The sequence below is a fragment of the Haliotis rufescens genome, unplaced genomic scaffold, assembly GCF_023055435.1.
Source record: "Haliotis rufescens isolate VD_foot unplaced genomic scaffold, xgHalRufe1.0.p SCAF_67, whole genome shotgun sequence".
Classification (NCBI taxonomy): domain Eukaryota; kingdom Metazoa; phylum Mollusca; class Gastropoda; order Lepetellida; family Haliotidae; genus Haliotis; species Haliotis rufescens.
In genome coordinates this window covers 1,591,993-1,611,780 of record NW_025964358.1, presented here as the reverse complement: position 1 = coordinate 1,611,780, position 19,788 = coordinate 1,591,993, and the positions used below count along the sequence as shown (strand labels likewise).

General features: G+C 47.0%; 1 protein-coding gene across 1 annotated transcript in view; it reads right to left on the bottom strand.

Moving 5' to 3' along the window:
- The window catches only part of LOC124116180 (NALCN channel auxiliary factor 1-like), a 130,181-nt gene extending 126,738 nt beyond the window's left edge, over positions 1-3,443 (bottom strand). Inside the window, exon 1 of the mRNA XM_046477425.2 lies at positions 2,183-3,443. Within this exon, the coding sequence (XP_046333381.1) occupies positions 2,183-2,740 (558 nt within the window). The 5' untranslated portion in view covers positions 2,741-3,443. The remainder of the gene's footprint in view (positions 1-2,182) is intronic.
- Between the last annotated feature and the right edge of the window lie 16,345 nt (positions 3,444-19,788).

Genomic DNA, 19,788 nt, shown 5'->3' with positions numbered 1-19,788 from the left:
GAGGACATCGAGGGGGGTTCGACTGGTGTGGAGGACATCGAGGGGGTTCGACTGGTGTGGAGGACATCGAGGGGGGTTCGACTGGTGTGGAGGACATTGAAGGGGGGTTCGACTGGTGTGGAGGACATCGAGGGGGGTTCGACTGGTGTGGAGGACATCGAGGGGGGGTTCGACTGGTGTGGAGGACATCGAGGGGGGGTTCGACTGGTGTGGAGGACATCGAGGGGGGTTCGACTGGTGTGGTGGACATCGAGGGGGGTTCGACTGGTGTGGTGGACATCGAAGGGGGTTCGACTTGTATGGATGAGGTCGCTGTGCGCATGTGTATGTGTGTGTGTGGGTGGGGTGGGGGTGGGGGTTGGGGGGTCTTGTGGGGGGTTCGACTGCTGGGTGGGAATGTAGTCACGCGACGAATGGATGCTTCTCATGAATCCGGAGAAGGGTCAAGACCGATCGTTAAATGGAACAGAATAAGATTACAGATAAGTCCAAATAAACCAACTGCCACAGTTGGGGCTTCGATTACCCGCAATTATACCAAACAAACAATCGATGCGCAGATGAGTCTGGCAGACGAGGGCCATGCAGACATCTGGACAGGCGACAGCACCCTCACCTCCAGGGTCGACGTCACCTACACAGACATAAATCCCGGTAGGTCACCGTCGTCTCATTCACTCCTGGGACAGCAACTACGGTCTCCCATCCAGAATCGTTTATGTCAAGAACAATTCTCCCTTTCCCTTACCATTATTTGGTACTACATTATGCCCATGTCTATATATATAAATATACTGGCATTTTGTTTGGCGATAGTCTTAACCAATCAGGTCATAATACAATCGTACTCTCTACCTAGACTTGTACAACTCTCTAAGGCAATAAATATTAATTTAAATCATAATTTCTAAACGAAATAAATAATAAGAACGAATTGTCCCTACAAAACACTGGGGTATGTACATTTATCTAGACTTGCCTATTATAAGCATAGAATTACTATACACCCATGGATTTCTCATTCAGTACAGCCTTGGAGCAAGGCTACTTCTATCCATATTCTGTCTATCTATCTAATCTTCAGTGTCACTTTTTTTGGAGTCATCAAATAGTCTGATTCCATATGGATATTTATCTCGGCTAACCAATTTCAATATGCCCCAACTGACGTCACCCAATGACAACTCTAGTGTATATTTCTCAATCATATGTTTCATTCATATGATGACAGCATAAATTAGAACGCGTGTGAACCGGTTCCGCTTCAAGAGGACCGTGTTACATCGAGGTAATGTGTTCCTCCGCTGCTCAAATAGATCGCTTTCCTTCGCCAGGTCTATGATAAATTGGTTGTTTAGTCTGACCATTGTCCGGGCGTTCAGAACGGTGTGGATGGGCTGGGCACGTGATTCACATAACGTCGGGTTGTCAAGCAATATCGCTGTTATACACAAGTCGGGAAGATGGTTCCAATATCACCAAGCCCAATACAAGTTAATGTATCAGACGTGTCTCCACACAATAACACATTTGTTTGTGTTAAAATATCAACATGTATACAGCTGCCCTGCTACTAATACTCTAACTAAACTGGTTTTTGTTGTTTTTGACGAATGCCACCAGTTTAGTCACACCTCGCCAGCTGCGGAGTACATTTGAATATTGTCAATAGTTGGAGTGATGATTAAGCGGAGAATTACCATTCCACTGGGTTGATTGCTTCCTGTGTTGAGAAAAACATTTGAGAAATACAAACATAAAATCAAGATGGCTCGGCGTGATGAGAGCAACAGGTGGGGACTAATGCAGCCCCTAGCCGTAGTGTATGTAATATATGGCCTCTGAAATGAAACATGCACAAGTATAGTTTCCATCAGAGCTTGGTTTGTGACCTTTAACTGTGCCAGTGAAGGTCACACAATATGAGCCAATCGCTCCCAGTCTGTCGCAAACTCCCCACACGGTTCCCAGTGTCTTCAAGCGACACCTACCTGGAAAAACTGTCGTGGGAAAGAAAATATGTAATGAATAATAAAACCAGGAAGAATATATGAAACACAATTGCTATGCTGGATCAACAGGTGGTTCACCGCCACGAGGCATCGCGCCTGTTTCGACAACTTGACAAAAAACGCCTTGTCACAGTTTGATAATGGTGTCAAATGTATATAAATTATCCTACCTTACAATGCGTACAATTCCATTTTACAGAATAGCGGTCCGTACAATCCATCCGTTCTAAAATGTCCTGAAAGCCTGTTATACTTTGTTCAACCTCCTGGTCTATAGCTAGAAGTCTGTCCAAACAATTGGTACAATCCGGCATAGAACCGGCGATTTTGCAGGGGTTCTCCCGATTGGAAGCGCTGATAAGGGAATATATAGGATACGAGGAACACAATTTTAGCCGTATGTTACTCCGGCGTATCATTTTCGTCCTCGCCTTAACTTGCTTGTCACAAATCTGTCTGTTTACATCAGTCGTGAGGCTAAGGCACGGGTAGAGCGTTGAGGAAACAGACACATTATCAAGATAGTACCCCAGATAGGAGCAAGTGTTGGCTAGGACCGACCCACGCGCAATACTCTCCAGGGTCACCAGTAGAAACACTAGCACACTAGGCCAATACCGTGTGCGTCGACCCCGTAGGCACTGTAGGCGTCCACCGAAGCCCCGCGGGAGGGGGGGCAAACTGCGATATAACTGCTTACTGTTCCCATTCCCTAGAAGATCTGGCATATTTCATTGAAGGTACACGGTAGGGGAACAAGTGCACAAAATCTCGAAATAAACATGAACAATCTTTAATTGAGCAATCCCTTCGCTCAAAGATACTCATCCAATTTCTATTGTTGCCCAATGGTATGGCCTACTGAGCAAGGAGGACTGGCGGGGTGGCGGTGTCTATGTGTCACCTCGCCTCCACGGTGCCAACTGGCGCTTACAGCTTGTGTCGTCTCTCTCACTTCCAACCCACGTCGGAATATTTCACACACCGCATAATTCTCACAACTTGATCAACTTGTCACGGCGTTTTATAGTTGGTTTTCCTCCACATACTGCAGGTAACTCCTGGGCCCTGCTGAACATCGTCTGCTCACAAGACGCGGCTGTCCGAAACCCAGCGCCATCTTGATCAAAAGCTTTCAGACGAAATACGCATGCCCAAAGCCAATTGGCTCATTTCGGTGGCAGAGCCGAGGCGGCCGACCACTTGTAGCTGTTTCACGAGTAGATGTAGCGAGTACTGGCAGGGTCTTATTATGCGGTGCAGATCAGTGTGTGTTCCTCCGCTCAACCCTCCCTGCTACTGGCATAAGCGACCGATGGCTACTGGCAAATCACCCCTTCTATCCTCTGATCGAACCGCGACCCGCAATCACTGACATGGTCTGTTCCAAAAACTCTGGTCGATAGACCCGGTCTTCGACGCTATAGGAAATACTGTTAATTTTGTTCACACTGGTGCACGTTCGGTGAACGCAGGGATAACACTATGCAGTATTGATTTTCTATATTGAAGACCCAACTTTGCTACCGTTATCTGGAGGAACTACAAAACTATAGGAGACTTTTTCATCTGATCATTACAAGGCTAGCTATCTGCATCACCGTGGCTGTCCCCGCTATCCGTCCACACTTGTGGCGTGCTTGTCCAGTGTGCATGGCACAGCACCAGGCCTTCACCACCAGGCAGTCTGTGGGCTGACGAGGACGCATGCTGCTTTTGTCGTCTTGAAAACAGCTGACATGAAAAAAGCGTCATTAAAGAGAAATGGCTGGGGCCGAGGCGCCGACACCAAGCGCAGGGGATTTTACTGCTCTCGTGTGTTGGGGAGGGACGGTGCTTTGCGAGGTTACCTGAGGTAGGGAATGAGGGTGGGGGTTTTTGAAGAGGGAGGTTACTTCAGATTGGGGGGGGGGGGGGGGGGGGGAGGGAAGCAGAGTGAATTTCGTAGGTGGGCTTAGGGAGGAAATTGAGTTGTCCTTGGTGGGTGTAGTTGTGGAGGACGCTAGGGAGCAAGCAGTGTTATCATTGGTGTGGATGGATGTAGGTTTGGAGGAAACAATGTTATCCTTGGTGTGGGTGGATGTATGTTGCGAGGAAGCAGTGTTATCCTTGGTGGGTGGATGTAGGTAGGGAGGAAGCAGTGTTATCCTTGGTGGGTGGGCGGAGGTAGGAAGGAAGCAGTATTATCCTTGGTGGGTGGATAGAGGTAGGGAGGAAGCAGTGTTATCCTTGGTGGGCGGAGGTAGGGAGGAGGCAGTATTATCCTTGGTGGGTGGATAGAGGTAGGGTGGAAGCAGTATTAACCTTGGTGGTTGGATGGAGGTAGGGAGGAAGCAGTGTTATCCATGGTGGGTGGGTGTAGGTTGGTAGGAAGGAGTGTTATCCTTGGTGGGTGGATGGAGGTAGGGAGGAAGCAGTGTTATCCTTGATGGGTGGATGGAGGTAGGGAGGAAGCAGTGTTATCCTTGGTGTGGGTGGATGTAGGTTGGGAGGAAGCAGTGTTATCCTTGGTGGGCGGAGGGTAGGGAGGAAGGAGTGTTATCCTTGGTGGGTGGATTGAGGTAGGGAGGAATCAGTGTTATCCTTGGTGGGTGGATAGAGGTAGGGTGGAAGCAGTATTATCCTTGGTGGTTGGATGGAGGTAGGGAGGAAGCAGTGTTATCCTTGATGGGTGGATGTAGGTAGGGAGGAAGGATTGTTATCCTTGGTGTGGGTGGATGGAGGTAGGGAGGAAGCAGTGTTATCCTTGGTGTGGGTGGATGGGGATAGGAAGGAAGCAGTGTTATCCTTGATGGGTGGATGTAGGTAGGGAGGAAGGATTGTTATCCTTGGTGTTGGTGAATGGAGGTAGGGAGGAAGCAGTGTTATCCTTGGTGTGGGTGGATGGGGATAGGAAGGAAGCAGTGTTATCCTTGGTGGGTGGATGTAGGTAGGAAGGAAGCAGTGTTATCCTTGGTGGGTGGATGGAGGTAGGGAGGAAGCAGTATTATCCTTGGTAGGTTGATGGAGGTAGGGAGGAAGCAGTGTTATCCTTGGTGGGCGGGCGGAGGAGGAGTCAGCGTTGACAGATGAGGGTGCGGACTGTGGTATAATCTGAAGAAGGTCTGAGGGCAGTGCTGATATTGGGGGTATTACCAGGACGCCATTGTGTACCACTGGGCTGACGATTACTCCGTACAATTCTTAATTCAGATAGCCATGTCCTCATAGTTTTCTTTTGGCGAACGAGTGAATAATTTCGTACATTGGCTCCTGGATTACGCAATAATGCACTTGGGAATCGTGGTGAAAATAGCGGAATATCTCTCCTTTATCCACTGACGTGAGATGATGGTAAGAGAGGAACCAGTCCGCTCGCAACAATAGTCTGAAAATCCCGGTTAAGACTCTCATCTGGAGAACGTATTTCGTCCTTATCAGAGAGCACGGGCGAGTGGAGATGGGTGGCACGAGAAATGCCTGCACTATTACGTCAGCGGGAGAAGGGGGATAAATCAGTACAACAATCACCTTCACTACCCCCCCCCCCCCCCCCCCCCCCCCACACACACACACACACACACATACACACACACACACACAGCCCACCCCCCAACCCCACCCCCCAAACCCCCAGCCCCCAGCACCACCCATTTCTCATTCCCCGCCATCCATGCCGGAGAGATTAGCCGGCCGCTGTTACGTCATTGGCATCTTAGGTATACATTCAGCCTTGGTCAGCCCCACCCCACCCCACCCCACCCTACCCCCATCAGACCATGAAGTGTATATCAGCTGTGACGCAACGAGGATGGCAGGGTATCACCCCCACCCCCCCACCCCGGAGACCTGGTATCGCTCAGTCAGTCATGGTTACAGGTTACTGTAGAAACCTCGTGATAATAGCCGTACGTTCGTTCGTTCAAGTGAGTGAGTGAGTTGGGTCACGGACTTGTATAGGTCCGTGGTTGGGATTAACGCCATTTTTTAACAATATTCCAGTTAAATTACGGCGTGCAGGTCTTATACGTTTACCACTTTGATGAAATCAAAGTATACTGGTATGGTGCTGACAAACCTAACCTGCTGACAAAATAATCGGGGCGAGCCGGTATTCGCGCCCTCGGTCATATGTTTCCCGCGTGCCCATGGGACGCAACTCTGCACAGCCAAATACGCCTGACGATAGAAGAGAAGAAGAGAGGAGTTTATTCAGGAACATAGGCCACCGAGAGTTCATTTACATGCAGTATATATACATATGGTGTGCACATGAATTACCTATATACAAGTCATGTAATTACATCTATAATTAGAGAGGTAATTACTCTTTGAATAGATGGGTATACGTGATGAAAAGACACAGGGGTGAAATATTTGGTATCGTTTGGTTCCAGCCGACCCTAAACACGAGAAATGTCGTAAAAATAGTAACTTCCGGGAAAATATATATTTTAGAAACACATTAAAATTATATCACAAACGATTTTCCTGCCTGACTAAATTAATACTTGCTAAATACCCAGTTAATATTCGCTCAAAGCTTGAGATATAGCAGCAAAGAAAACCATTCATAATGCAATAGCTTCTATGCCGCTCCAAACAGTGTGTGACTATAAAGTGTTTAACATTCGTCTCCCATGTCACAAAGACCAAATGATAAACGGAGAATTCGAAAATTTACTCACCTCTCGCCCTTTACCTACTGCTTTTACAAAAAGGTTACAAAATAGAATGATCTAATTTTAAGGTTTTTAGAAGAAGAAACATAAAAAAAATCCTAAAACCAACTGCATGCTAACTAAGGTAGGCCTAATCAGGTTACAGAGAACACGATTCTGGTTACACGGGGCTTCTGTGGAAATGACTATTACAGCACATAAACAAAATTAACTGAAATCAACAGTTCGAAAAGTTGAGACCGTGCCGTCTCGAGGGAATCAGTTCTTTGGAGGAATGAAGGACAACATCGGCTGTTCCGGAACAATTAGTATCCAACATATAAACAAGGAATAATAAAATACATAATGAGTGGAATACCTGCTCTGAAATCACACGAACAGCCGTGAGCGGAAATTCCAGCTCAGACATATACGAGGTGAGCGGAATTCCTGCTCAGACATACATGAGGTGAGCGGAATTCCTGCTCAGACATACATGAGGTTAGCGGAGTTTCCAGCTCAGACATACTTGAGGTGAGAGGAGTTTCCAGATCAGACATACACGAGGTGAGCGCAGTTTCCAGATAAGACATACATGATGTGAGCGCAGTTTCCAGCTCAGACATACATGAGGTGAGCGCAGTTTCCAGCTCAGACATACATGAGGTGAGCGCAGTTTCCAGCTCAGACATACATAAGGTGAGAAGAGTTTCCAGATAAGACATACATGAGGTGAGCGCAGTTTTCAGCTCAGAAATACATGAGGAGAGAGGAGTTTCCAGCTCAGACATACATGATGTGAGCGCAGTTTCCAGCTCAGACATACATGATGTGAGCGGAGTTTCCAGCTCAGACATACATGATGTGAGCGGAGTTTCCAGATCAGACATACATGAGGTGAGCGGAGTTTCCAGTTCAGACATGCATGGGGGCGGTCGGGTAGCCTAGTGGTTAAAGCGTTAACTCGTCACGCCGAAGACCAGGGTTCGATTCCCGACATGGGTACAATGTGTGAAGCCCATTTCTGGTGTCCCCCGCCGTGATATTGCTTGAATATTGCTAAAAGCGGCGTAAAACCATACTCACTCACTCACTCAGACATGCATGAGGTGAGCGGAGTTTCCTGCTCAGACATACACGAGGTGAGCGCAGTTTCCAGATAAGACATACTTGAGGTGGTCGGTGTTTCCAGATCAGACATACTTGAGGTGAGTGGAGTTTCCAGGTCAGACATACACGAGGTGAGCGCAGTTTCCAGATCAGACATGCATGAGGTGAGCGCAGTTTCCAGATCGGACATACTTGAGGTGAGCTCAGTTTCCAGCTCAGACATACCCGAGGTGAGCGCAGTTTCCAGATCGGACATACTTGAGGTGAGCTCAGTTTCCAGCTCAGACATACCCGAGGTGAGAGCAGTTTCCAGATCAGACATACATGAGGTGAGGGCAGTTTCCAGCTCAGACATACCCGAGGTGAGCGGAGTTTCCAGCTCAGACATGCACGAGATGAGCGCAGTTTCCATGTCAGACATACATGAGGTGAGCGGAGTTTCCAGTTCAGACATACATGAGGTGAGCGCAGTTTCCTGCTCAGACATACCCGAGGTGAGCGCAGTTTTCAGCTCAGACATGCATGAGGTGAGCGGAGTTTCCAGATCAGACATACATGAGGTTAGCGGAGTTTCCAGGTCAGACATGCATGAGGTGAGCGGAGTTTCCAGATCAGACATACCCGAGGTGAGCGCAGTTTTCAGCTCAGACATACCCGAGGTGAGCGGAGTATCCAGATCAGGCATGCATGAGGTGAGCGGAGTTTCCAGCTCAGACATACTTGAGGTGAGCGGAGTTTCCAGTTCAGACATGCATGAGGTGAGCGGAGTTTCCTGCTCAGACATACACGAGGTGAGCGCAGTTTCCAGATAAGACATACATGAGGTGAGCGCAGTTTTCAGCTCAGAAATACATGAGGAGAGAGGAGTTTCCAGCTCAGACATACATGATGTGAGCGCAGTTTCCAGCTCAGACATACATGATGTGAGCGGAGTTTCCAGCTCAGACATACATGATGTGAGCGGAGTTTCCAGATCAGACATACATGAGGTGAGCGGAGTTTCCAGTTCAGACATGCATGGGGGCGGTCGGGTAGCCTAGTGGTTAAAGCGTTAACTCGTCACGCCGAAGACCAGGGTTCGATTCCCGACATGGGTACAATGTGTGAAGCCCATTTCTGGTGTCCCCCGCCGTGATATTGCTTGAATATTGCTAAAAGCGGCGTAAAACCATACTCACTCACTCACTCACTCAGACATGCATGAGGTGAGCGGAGTTTCCAGATCAGACATACACGAGGTGAGCGGAATTCCTGCTCAGACATGCATGAGGTGAGCGCAGTTTCTAGCTCAGACATACTTGAGGTGAGTGGAGTTTCCAGATCAGACATACACGAGGTGAGCGCAGTTTCCAGCTCAGACTTGCATGAGGTGAGTGGAGTTTCCAGAACAGACATACTTGAGGTTAGCGGAGTTTCCAGGTCAGACATGCATGAGGTGGGAGTAGTTTACAGATCAGACATAAATGAGTTGAGCGGAGTTTCCAGATCAGGCATACTTGAGGTGAGCGCAGTTTCCAGCTGAGACATATCCGAGGTGAGCGCAGTTTCCAGCTCAGACATGCACGAGATGAGCGGAGTTTCCAGATCAGACATACTTGAGGTTAGCGGAGTTTCCAGGTCAGACATGCATGAGGTGAGCGGAGTTTCCAGGTCAGACATGCATGAGGTGAGCGGAGTTTCCAGATCAGACATAAATGAGGTGAGCGGAGTTTCCAGATCAGGCATACTTGAGGTGAGCGCAGTTTCCAGATCAGACATAACCGAGGTGAGCGCAGTTTCCAGCTCAGACATGCATGAGATGAGCGGAGTTTCCAGATCAGACATACTTGAGGTAAGCGGAGTTTCCAGGTCAGACATACTTGAGGTGAGCGGAGTTTCCAGGTCAGACATGCATGAGGTGAGCGGAGTTTCAAGGTCAGACATGCATGAGGTGAGCGGAGTTTCCAGATCAGACATAAATGAGTTGAGCGGAGTTTCCATATCAGGCATACTTGAGGTGAGCGCAGTTTCCAGATCAGACATAACCGAGGTGAGCGCAGTTTCCAGCTCAGACATGCATGAGATGAGCGGAGTTTCCAGATCGGACATACTTGAGGTTAGCGGAGTTTCCAGGTCAGACATGCATGAGGTGAGCGGAGTTTCGAGATCAGACATACACGAGGTGAGCGCAGTTTCCAGATCAGACATACATGAGGTTAGCGGAGTTTCCAGATCAGACATACTTGAGGTTAGCGGAGTTTCCAGGTCAGACATGCATGAGGTGAGCGGAGTTTCCAGATCAGACATGCATGAGGTGAGCGGAGTTTCCAGATCAGACATACATGAGGTGAGCGGAGTTTCCAGCTCAGACATACATGAGGTGAGCGGAGTTTCAAGATCAGACATACTTGAGGTGAGCGGAGTTTCCAGATCAGACATACATGAGGTGAGCGGAGTTTCCAGATCAGACATACACGAGGTGAGCGGAGTTTCAAGATCAGACATACTTGAGGTGAGCGGAGTTCCAGCTCAGACATACATGAGGTGAGCGGAGTTTCCAGCTAAGACATGCATGAGGTGAGTGGAGTTTCCAGATCAGACATACATGTGATGAACGGAGTTTCCAGCTCAGACATACCCGAGGCGAGCGCAGTTTCCAGATCGGACATACTTGAGGTGAGCTCAGTTTCCAGATCAGACATACATGAGGTGAGAGCAGTTTCCAGATCAGACATACATGAGGTGAGAGCAGTTTCCAGCTCAGACATACCCGAGGTGAGCGGAGTTTCCAGCTCAGACATGCACGAGATGAGCGCAGTTTCCATGTCAGACATACATGAGGTGAGCGGAGTTTCCAGTTCAGACATACATGAGGTGAGCGCAGTTTCCTGCTCAGACATACCCGAGGTGAGCGCAGTTTTCAGCTCAGACATGCATGAGGTGAGCGCAGTTTCCAGATCAGACATACACGAAGTGAGCGGAGTTTCCAGATAAGACATACATGAGGTGAATGCAGTTTCCAGATCAGATATACATGAGGTGAGCGGAGTTCCAGATAAGACATACTTGAGGTGAGCGCAGTTTCCAGATCAGACATACATGAAGTGAGCGGAGTTTCCAGCTCAGACATGCACGAGATGAGCGCAGTTTCCATGTCAGATATACATGAGGTGAGCGGAGTTTCCAGTTCAGACATATATGAGGTGAGCGCAGTTTCCTGCTCAGACATACCCGAGGTGAGCGCAGTTTTCAGCTCAGACATGCATGAGGTGAGCGGAGTTTCCAGATCAGACATACTTGAGGTGAGCGGAGTTTCCAGATCAGACATACACGAAGTGAGCGGAGTTTCCAGATAAGACATACATGAGGTGAATGCAGTTTCCAGATCAGATATACATGAGGTGAGCGGAGTTCCAGATAAGACATACTTGAGGTGAGCGCAGTTTCCAGATCAGACATACACGAAGTGAGCGGAGTTTCCAGATAAGACATACATGAGGTGAATGCAGTTTCCAGATAAGACATACATGAGGTGAGCGGAGTTTCCAGCTAAGACATACATGAGGTGAGCGGAATTTCCAGATCAGACATACATGTGATGAACGGAGTTTCCAGATCTGACATACTTGAGGTGAGCGGAGTTTCCAGATCAGCTACACGAGGTGAGCGCAGTTTCCAGATCAGACATACATGAGGTGAGAGGAGTTTCCAGCTCAGACATACATGAGGTGAGCGCAGTTTCCAGATCAGGCATGCATAAGGTGAGCGCAGTTTCCAGCTAAGACATACATGAGGTGAGCGGAATTCCCAGATCAGACATACATGTGATGAACGGAGTTTCCAGATCTGACATACTTGAGGTGAGCGGAGTTTCCAGATCAGACATACACGAAGTGAGCGGAGTTTCCAGATCAGACATACATAAGGTGAATGCAGTTTCCAGATCAGATATACTTGAGGTGAGCGGAGTTTCCAGATCAGCTACACGAGGTGAGCGCAGTTTCCAGATCAGGCATACTTGAGGTGAGCGCAGTTTCCAGATCAGACATAACCGAGGTGAGCGCAGTTTCCAGATCAGGCATGCATAAGGTGAGCGCAGTTTCCAGCTCAGACATACGTGAGGTGAGAGCAGTTTCCAGCTCAGACATACATGAGGTGAGAGGAGTTTCCAGCTCAACCTTCGGACTTTCCTCCAAGCGGTACATCCTGCTCGCGGTCTTTCGTAAACAAACAGCGGGAATAACAGACCAGCTGTGGGGTAACTGATTGACAATTGATTGTTTGTTGTTTCACGCCGCACTCTGCAATATTCAAGCTATATGACGGGGGTCTGTAAAATAATCTGGACCAGACAATCCAGTTACTGACATCATGAGCATCGATCCAGGCAATTGAGATCAATCATTTGCAAGCATGGGTTGCTGAAGACCTATTCTACCCCGGAATCCTCTAATTGTCAAAGAAGCAGAGCCAATATATGATAGACTGAAGTGGGCACGGACCTAATAATAGTACACTATTGTTGAATCAAATATCGATAATTTCTTAATATGAAGGTACAAAAGGCACACTGTGACAGATATATTCACGACAGCCTACAAATAGTCGAGTGTGGGTTCGGAAAACCACAAGCGGCATAACATTGACGTACTTCCTCGATCTTCATTGTAAAATTTATTTTGCGTTTCTGATGACAACACAACATATAATCCACCTGACCTTCACGATGCACAATCCTTTCCGCTACCACTTTAGACAAACAATGTTATAAGACACGCTTTGTCTGCACCAACGGTGTCTTCAACATAGCAAGGTGACGTCATGATGACGTCACGCATTTGATGCATGTATGTCGCTAGTCATGACTCAAACATGGCAACAGAGTTATTTGTGACGTCATCAACAACCACGGAGCCGCTATTGAATAACCAGATGTGAATTTACCATTAAAGGTCTTTCAAAATAGTTACTAATATTCCAAGAACAACTCCTGGCGTATTGACAAGGAATACTATCCATCGCCCGATGACATTGGGCCTTGTTAATGTAATGTAATGTCTCACCGATGAGGTATACCTTCGCTAGATCACCGTGTGCGGACACCAGCATATGACTTATCGATTTTCTAGTCCTATCTCGTAATTAAATTGTCTATGTGTTTCTGACTGTAATACACGAAAGTCGAAGTTGTATCTCCCCCTCATCTTCCTGCTCACCCACGCGCCTTACACGGGGAGGGTGGGACAGACCACACGTCACGTGTCAAGGTATTACCTTTCTGCCACACGCACCTTCCAGCGACAGGTGATATCGTCATATGTATGTAATAATAAACTCTACTACATTTCAGGATGATGAGATTACACTCCCACATTTAAAGGGGGACATAGTTCCGGAAAAATGTATGCCCTTGGCAGTTTAATTTACGTAAAGGAGAAACCACTTCTCCTTGGGATTACTTCAGATTTTAAACCCTTGGAACATACCGAGGCATGGAGTCATAGCATGTAAAATTGAACATTCCATCACCTGCCCCGGCTGCTCAGTGGGAAAACAGTGGGTTACATACCAAGACATGGAGTCATGGCATGTAAAATTGAACATTCCATCACCAGCCCTGGTGGCTCAGTGGGAAAACAGTGGGTTACAAAACTAAGCACGAAAGGTGAGATTACAGGTCCAATTGCCGTCATCCACAATAAAAAAAGAACAAAAAAAGTACAGAAGTGTTTGTAATTCCCCATAGAGGATTTACAATGATTGTAACCCTTGTGGGGTGGTTTACAATTATTGTTAACCCGAATGCAAGGAAATTACATTTAAACAAATGTTATCTATGGGGGAATTAGAACTATTTCAGTAACGCCTTACGGGGTTACACAAACACGTAGGCAGTTGTTAAGACATTCCAACCTGCTTGTTTTGTGTGCTGAGGTTTGATGAGGTTATGTGAACCTAGCAGTGATTATTTAACCCCAAGGGGACACCTGGGCCGTCTTACATAAAGCGATCTTAGCGCTAAGATGATCGTAACTCCCATACTTTAACATAAGCTTACCCTTGGCGTAGCGCTAAGATCGCCTTGTGCAAGTGGGCACAGGTTAGAATAAGTCTCTTGCAGGCTGGTCGTAAGAGGCGAACTCTCTTGGATCGACCTCAGTGACTTTGTCGATTGCCCGTTGGTCATAATACCAATCACTGTATGGTCTGGTCATGACTCGGTATGCCCCTGTCAGATAGATGTAGAATTGCTAAGTGCGGCGTGAAACAACAAACAAAATTAACTGTTGCTTTAAATATACCGAGATATGTGCAGATTGGGAGATTGGGAGTATAGACCCCCTTAAGAAACCGCGTTTTGATTAGGCTACCCTGGTATACCTGTATCACACAGTTTGCAACATATTCTGTTAAATGCCTTTAACAGAATCATCATGTCATTTTTTAAACCTATCAAGTAACCCACCCACTTATTGAATTGCACATATATTGCTACCTTGTGAATCTGTATACATATGCATTCATGCTCGGCAAAGATGTTTTTGTATCTATTAGAGATTTGGGGCGGTCGGGTAGCCTAGTGGTTAAAGCGTTCGCTCGTCACGCTGAAGACCCGGGTTCGATTCCCGACATGGGTACAATGTGTGAAGCCCATTTCTGGTGTCCCCCGCCGTGATATTGCTTGAATATTGCTAAAAGCGGCGTAAAACCATACTCACTCACTCACTATTAGATATGCGTATGTATTATGTTGCTGATTTTTTTTGTACCGCTGATTACCACCGAAAGCGGACTGGGTGTAAATAAAAGTACAGTTCAGCAACAATCTATCTCACATTCTGTTTCAAAACGTCAGATTTCGTTTAATTCAATCACTCATTTTGAAACATATGTATAGAAGGTTACATTGTAGCATAAATTCTACAACACATTCTGTTTGACACATTCTGTCCCACATCATGTTACATCCTGTCTCATATTTTGTTACCTATTGTCACAGATTCTGTAACCTTCTTTCACACATTGTATCTTCTGTCACAGATTCTGTAACCTTCTTTCACACATTGTATCTTCTGTCACAGATTCTTTAACCTTCTATCACTTTGTGTCACATATTTACGTTCTGGTCAATTCTGTGACACACTGTGTCTCTTCTATCACATTCACTTACTTTTTGTCACGCAATTTGTTACAATCTGTCTCTCATTGTCACACATTCTATCTCACATTAATTCACACATATTCTGTCACATATTCTGTCTAACATTATTTCACACATTCTGTCACATATTCTGTCTCACATTATTTCACACATTCTGTCACATATTCTGTTACACATTCTGTCACACATTCTTTCTCACATTCTGTCTCACATTCGGTCTCACATTCTGTCACACATTCTGTCTCACATTCTGCCTCACATTCTACCACACATTCTGTCACATATTCTGTTAAACATTCTGTCATACATTCTGTCTCACATTCTACCACACATTCTGTTAAACATTCTGTCATACATTCTGTTAAACATTCTGTCATACATTCTGTTACACATTCTGTCTCACATTCTGTCTCAAATTCGGGGCGGTCGGGTAGCCCAGTGGTTAAAGCGTTCGCTCGTCACGCCGAAGACCCGGGTTCGATTCCCGACATGGGTACAATGTGTGAAGCCCATTTCTGGTGTCCCCCGCCGTGATATTGCTGGAATATTGCTAAAAGCGGCGTAAAACCATACTCACTCACTCACTGTCTCAAATTCTGTTGCACATTCTGTCTCACATTCTGTCACACATTCTGTCTCACATTCTGCCTCACATTCTACCACACATTCTGTCACATATTCTGTTAAACATTCTGTCATACATTCTGTCTCACATTCTACCACACATTCTGTTAAACATTCTGTCATACATTCTGTTAAACATTCTGTCATACATTCTGTTACACATTCTGTCTCACATTCTGTCTCAAATTCTGTTGCACATTCTGTCTCACATTCTGTCACACATTCTGTCTCACATTCTGCCTCACATTCTACCACACATTCTGTCACATATTCTGTTAAACATTCTGTCATACATTCTGTCTCACATTCTACCACACATTCTGTTAAACATTCTGTCATACATTCTGTTAAACATTCTGTCATACATTCTGTTACACATTCTGTCTCACATTCTGTCTCACATTCTGTCATACATTCTGTCACACATTCTGTCTCACATTCTGTCATACATTCTGTCACACATTCTGTCTCACATTCTGTCTCACATTCTACCACACATTCTGTTACACATTCTGTCTCACATTCTGTTACTCATTCTTTTACATTCTTTTACATTCTGTTACATTCTGTTACGTTCTGTCTCACATTCCTTGACACAGTCTGTCACACATTCTGTTACAGATTCTGTCTCACTTTCTGTTACAGATTCTGTCACACATTCTGTCACACATTCTGTTACACATTCTGTTACACATTCTGTCTCACAATCTGTCACACATTCTGTTACACATTCTGTCTCACATTCTGTCACACATTCTGTCTCACATTCTGTTACACATTCTGTCTCACTTTCTGTCATACATTCTGTTACTCATTCTGCTACATTCTGTTACGTTCTGTCTCACATTCCTTGACACATTCTGTCACACATTCCGTCATGCATTCTGTCACGTATCTCGTCACACATTCTGTCACACATTCAGGTGCACATTCTATCACACATTCCGTCATGCATTGTGTCACATTCACGCATTCTGTCACATTCCGTCACAAATTCTGTCTCAATCCCGTCATACATTCTGTTACATTTTGTCGCACATTCTGTTACGTTCTGTTACATTCTGTCTCCGGGACAGATTCCGGGGTGGAATTGGTCTTCAGCAACCCAGGCTTGTAGTAAGGGCCGACTATGCTTGTCGACTATGCTTGTCGTAAGAGGCGACTAACGGGATCGGGTGGTCAGGCTCGCTGACTTGGTTAATGCATGTCATCGCATCCCAGGTGTGTAGATCACTGAATTGTCTGGTCCAGACTCGATTATTTACAGGCCGCCGTCATATAGCTGGAATATTGCTGAGTGTGGCGTTAAACAACAAACAACCAAACATAGAAGGTCGCGTCAGGTGCAGGGGAGTTAACTGACTTTAAAAATTAACTCCCTTGCCTCGGGAAGATGCGTCAGGTGAACCCTAAGCAAACGGAAATTTCGGTTTGCACAAGTAAAAACCCACACAGACCACAATTATTCATTCGAAGGTACTCCCCTTTGAGTGTAGGTGCCATGACCCTTAGAAACAATAGGGTATATACCCAACAATAAACAGCGCGGCCTTATTTATCTGCATTAAGAACTTGATGTTTAAATCGGTTTTGAGATCAAGAAATCAGATATACTGCTCTTCAAAGTATAAAGACTCCACGATTGGCTGATTGATTTGGAAGTCCCGGGTGGGTGTCCTCAAATATTCCATAATATATAGATTGTCTGATCCAGATTCGATTATTTACAGACTGCATTCATATGGCTCGAATATTGATGACCACGGCGGTAAACAAACAAACAAACAAACAAGCAAACAAACGTATCTGTGGTTCATAGGTAACGGACCGCATCCGTGGTCTAGTGGTAGAGCATCCCCCCGGAGAGCGGAAGTTCCGGGGTTCGATCCCCGGCCGCGTCATACCAAAAGACGTTAAAAGATTGTACTTGTTGTTACCCTGTCTGGCGCTCGGCATTAAGGGGCTAAAACAAGGACTGGTGGGCTCGGAGTCAGCATACTGTGCCTGAGAGGGGTATTCATGTTAAACTGAGGCATGGTATCTCAGTGAGCTAGCACTATAAATCGGCATCAGTCCGGACTAGTACAAGCAGCCACACAAACACACACACGTACATGCACGTCGCTATATAAGTGCAATAACCTTGGACGCGACGTTAAACCCCATTTCACCTCACCTCATAGGTTACAGAAAGACGATCAGAAGCTGAGACAAACTGGCCGATAACATCATATTTGTCCAACTCTTAGAGAAAAATAGACCATAAGCAAATCTTCCCCAATTGTGCGTACTGACATTACCTGTCTTGCCCCAGAAAAATAGCTGGGGTGAAATACTGTCTCATGTGGTAGTATTAGAGTGAGTGAGATAAAATTTAACATCGCATCGGCAATATTGCAGCCATATTGCGATGAAAACAAGTTAATTATTATTAAATACCTGTCGACAAAGGACAGTGGTAGTATTAGAAAGGTTACGTACCCATTGGCCTACATCCAAATTGACCACCAGTGTAATAAGTCTAGTGGTGGTATAACCATGCTCCGTTGGTTATTGGCTTGACTTGTGGAACTGGAGTGGTTCATCTTCCACGTTCTAATTATACTGACCAATGACCTATGGGTTAGTGAACTTTTATGTTTGATTAAGGGGCCTATCATCACTATCAAGCATGGAGGGGCGTATCATCACCACCGGTTACGAGAGGGGCGTATTCTCACCACTAAGCGGGGAGGGGCGCATCATCTCCACCAAGCGGAGAGGGGCGCATCATCACCACTAAGCGGCGAGGGGTGTATCATCTCCATCAAGCGGGGAGGGGCGTATCATCTCCATCAAGCGGGGAGGGGCGTATCATCTCCATCAAGCGGGGAGGGGCGTATCATCTCCAAGCGGAGAGGGGCGCATCATCACCACTAAGCGGCGAGGGGCGTATCATCTCCATCAAGCGGGAAGGGGCGTATCATCACCACTTAGCGGGGAGGGGCATATCAATACCACGTAGTGGGGAGGGGCGTATCCTCACCACTAAGAGAGGGGCGTATCATCTCCAAGCGGAGAGGGGCGCACCATCACCACTAAGCGGCGAGGGGTGTATCATCTCCATCAAGCGGGGAGGGGCGCATCATCTCCACCAAGCGGAGAGGGGCGCATCATCACCATCAAACGGCGAGGGGTGTAACATCTCCATCAAGCGGCGAGGGGCGCATCATACCTATCAAGCGAGGAGGGGCGTATCATCTCCGTCAAACAGGAGGGGCGCATCATCTCCATCAAGCGGGGAGGGGTGTAACATCTCCATCAAGCGGCGAGGGGCGCATCATCACCACTAAGCGGGGAGGGGCATATCATCACCACTAAGCGGGAGGGGCGTATCATCATATTCCCCTTCCATCAAGCGGGAAGGGGCGTATCATCACCACTAAGCGGGGAGGGGTGTAACATCTCAATCAAGCGGCGAGGGGCGCATCATCACCACTAAGCGGGGAGGGGCGTATCATCTCCATCAAACGGCGAGGGGTGTAACATCTCCATCAAGCGGGGAGGGGTGCATCGTCTCCACCAAGCGGGGAGGGGCGCATCATCACCATCAAGCGGCGAGGGGCGTATCATCTCCAAGCGGAGAGGGGCGCATCATCACCACTAAGCGGCGAGGGGCGTATCATCTCAATCAAGCGGGGAGGTGCGTATCATCTTCAACAAGCGGCAAGGGGCGTATCATCACTGCATAGCGGTTAGGGGCGTATTATCACCACCAAGCGGCGAGGGGCGTATCATCATTGCATAGCGGGGAGGGGCGTATCATCTCCACCAAGCGGCGAGGGGCGTATCATCATTGCATAGCGGGGAGGGGCGTATCATCTCCACCAAGCGGCGAGGGGCGTATCATCACTGCATAGCGTGAAGGGGCGTATCATCTCCACCAAGCGGCGAGGGGCGTATCATCACTGCATAGCGTGAAGGGGCGTATCATCTCCACCAAGCGGCGAGGGGCGTATCATCACTGCCCAACAGCAAGGGGCGTATTATCACCACCAAGCGGGGAGGGGCGTACAACCACCATCAACATTGCCAAACAACCAGTTCTCCTGCTCGTGACTTCACAGTCGTATTGCAGCCTCAACGCTCCCGGTTTGAATCCTGTCCGCTATTCACTGCCATTACCTTACCATACATCTGTACTTCACGTGTCCACATGAATGTGGACCATAGTTATTTTATGAAAACTAAATAGGGCTGGGACGAGTCCAAATTTACTACC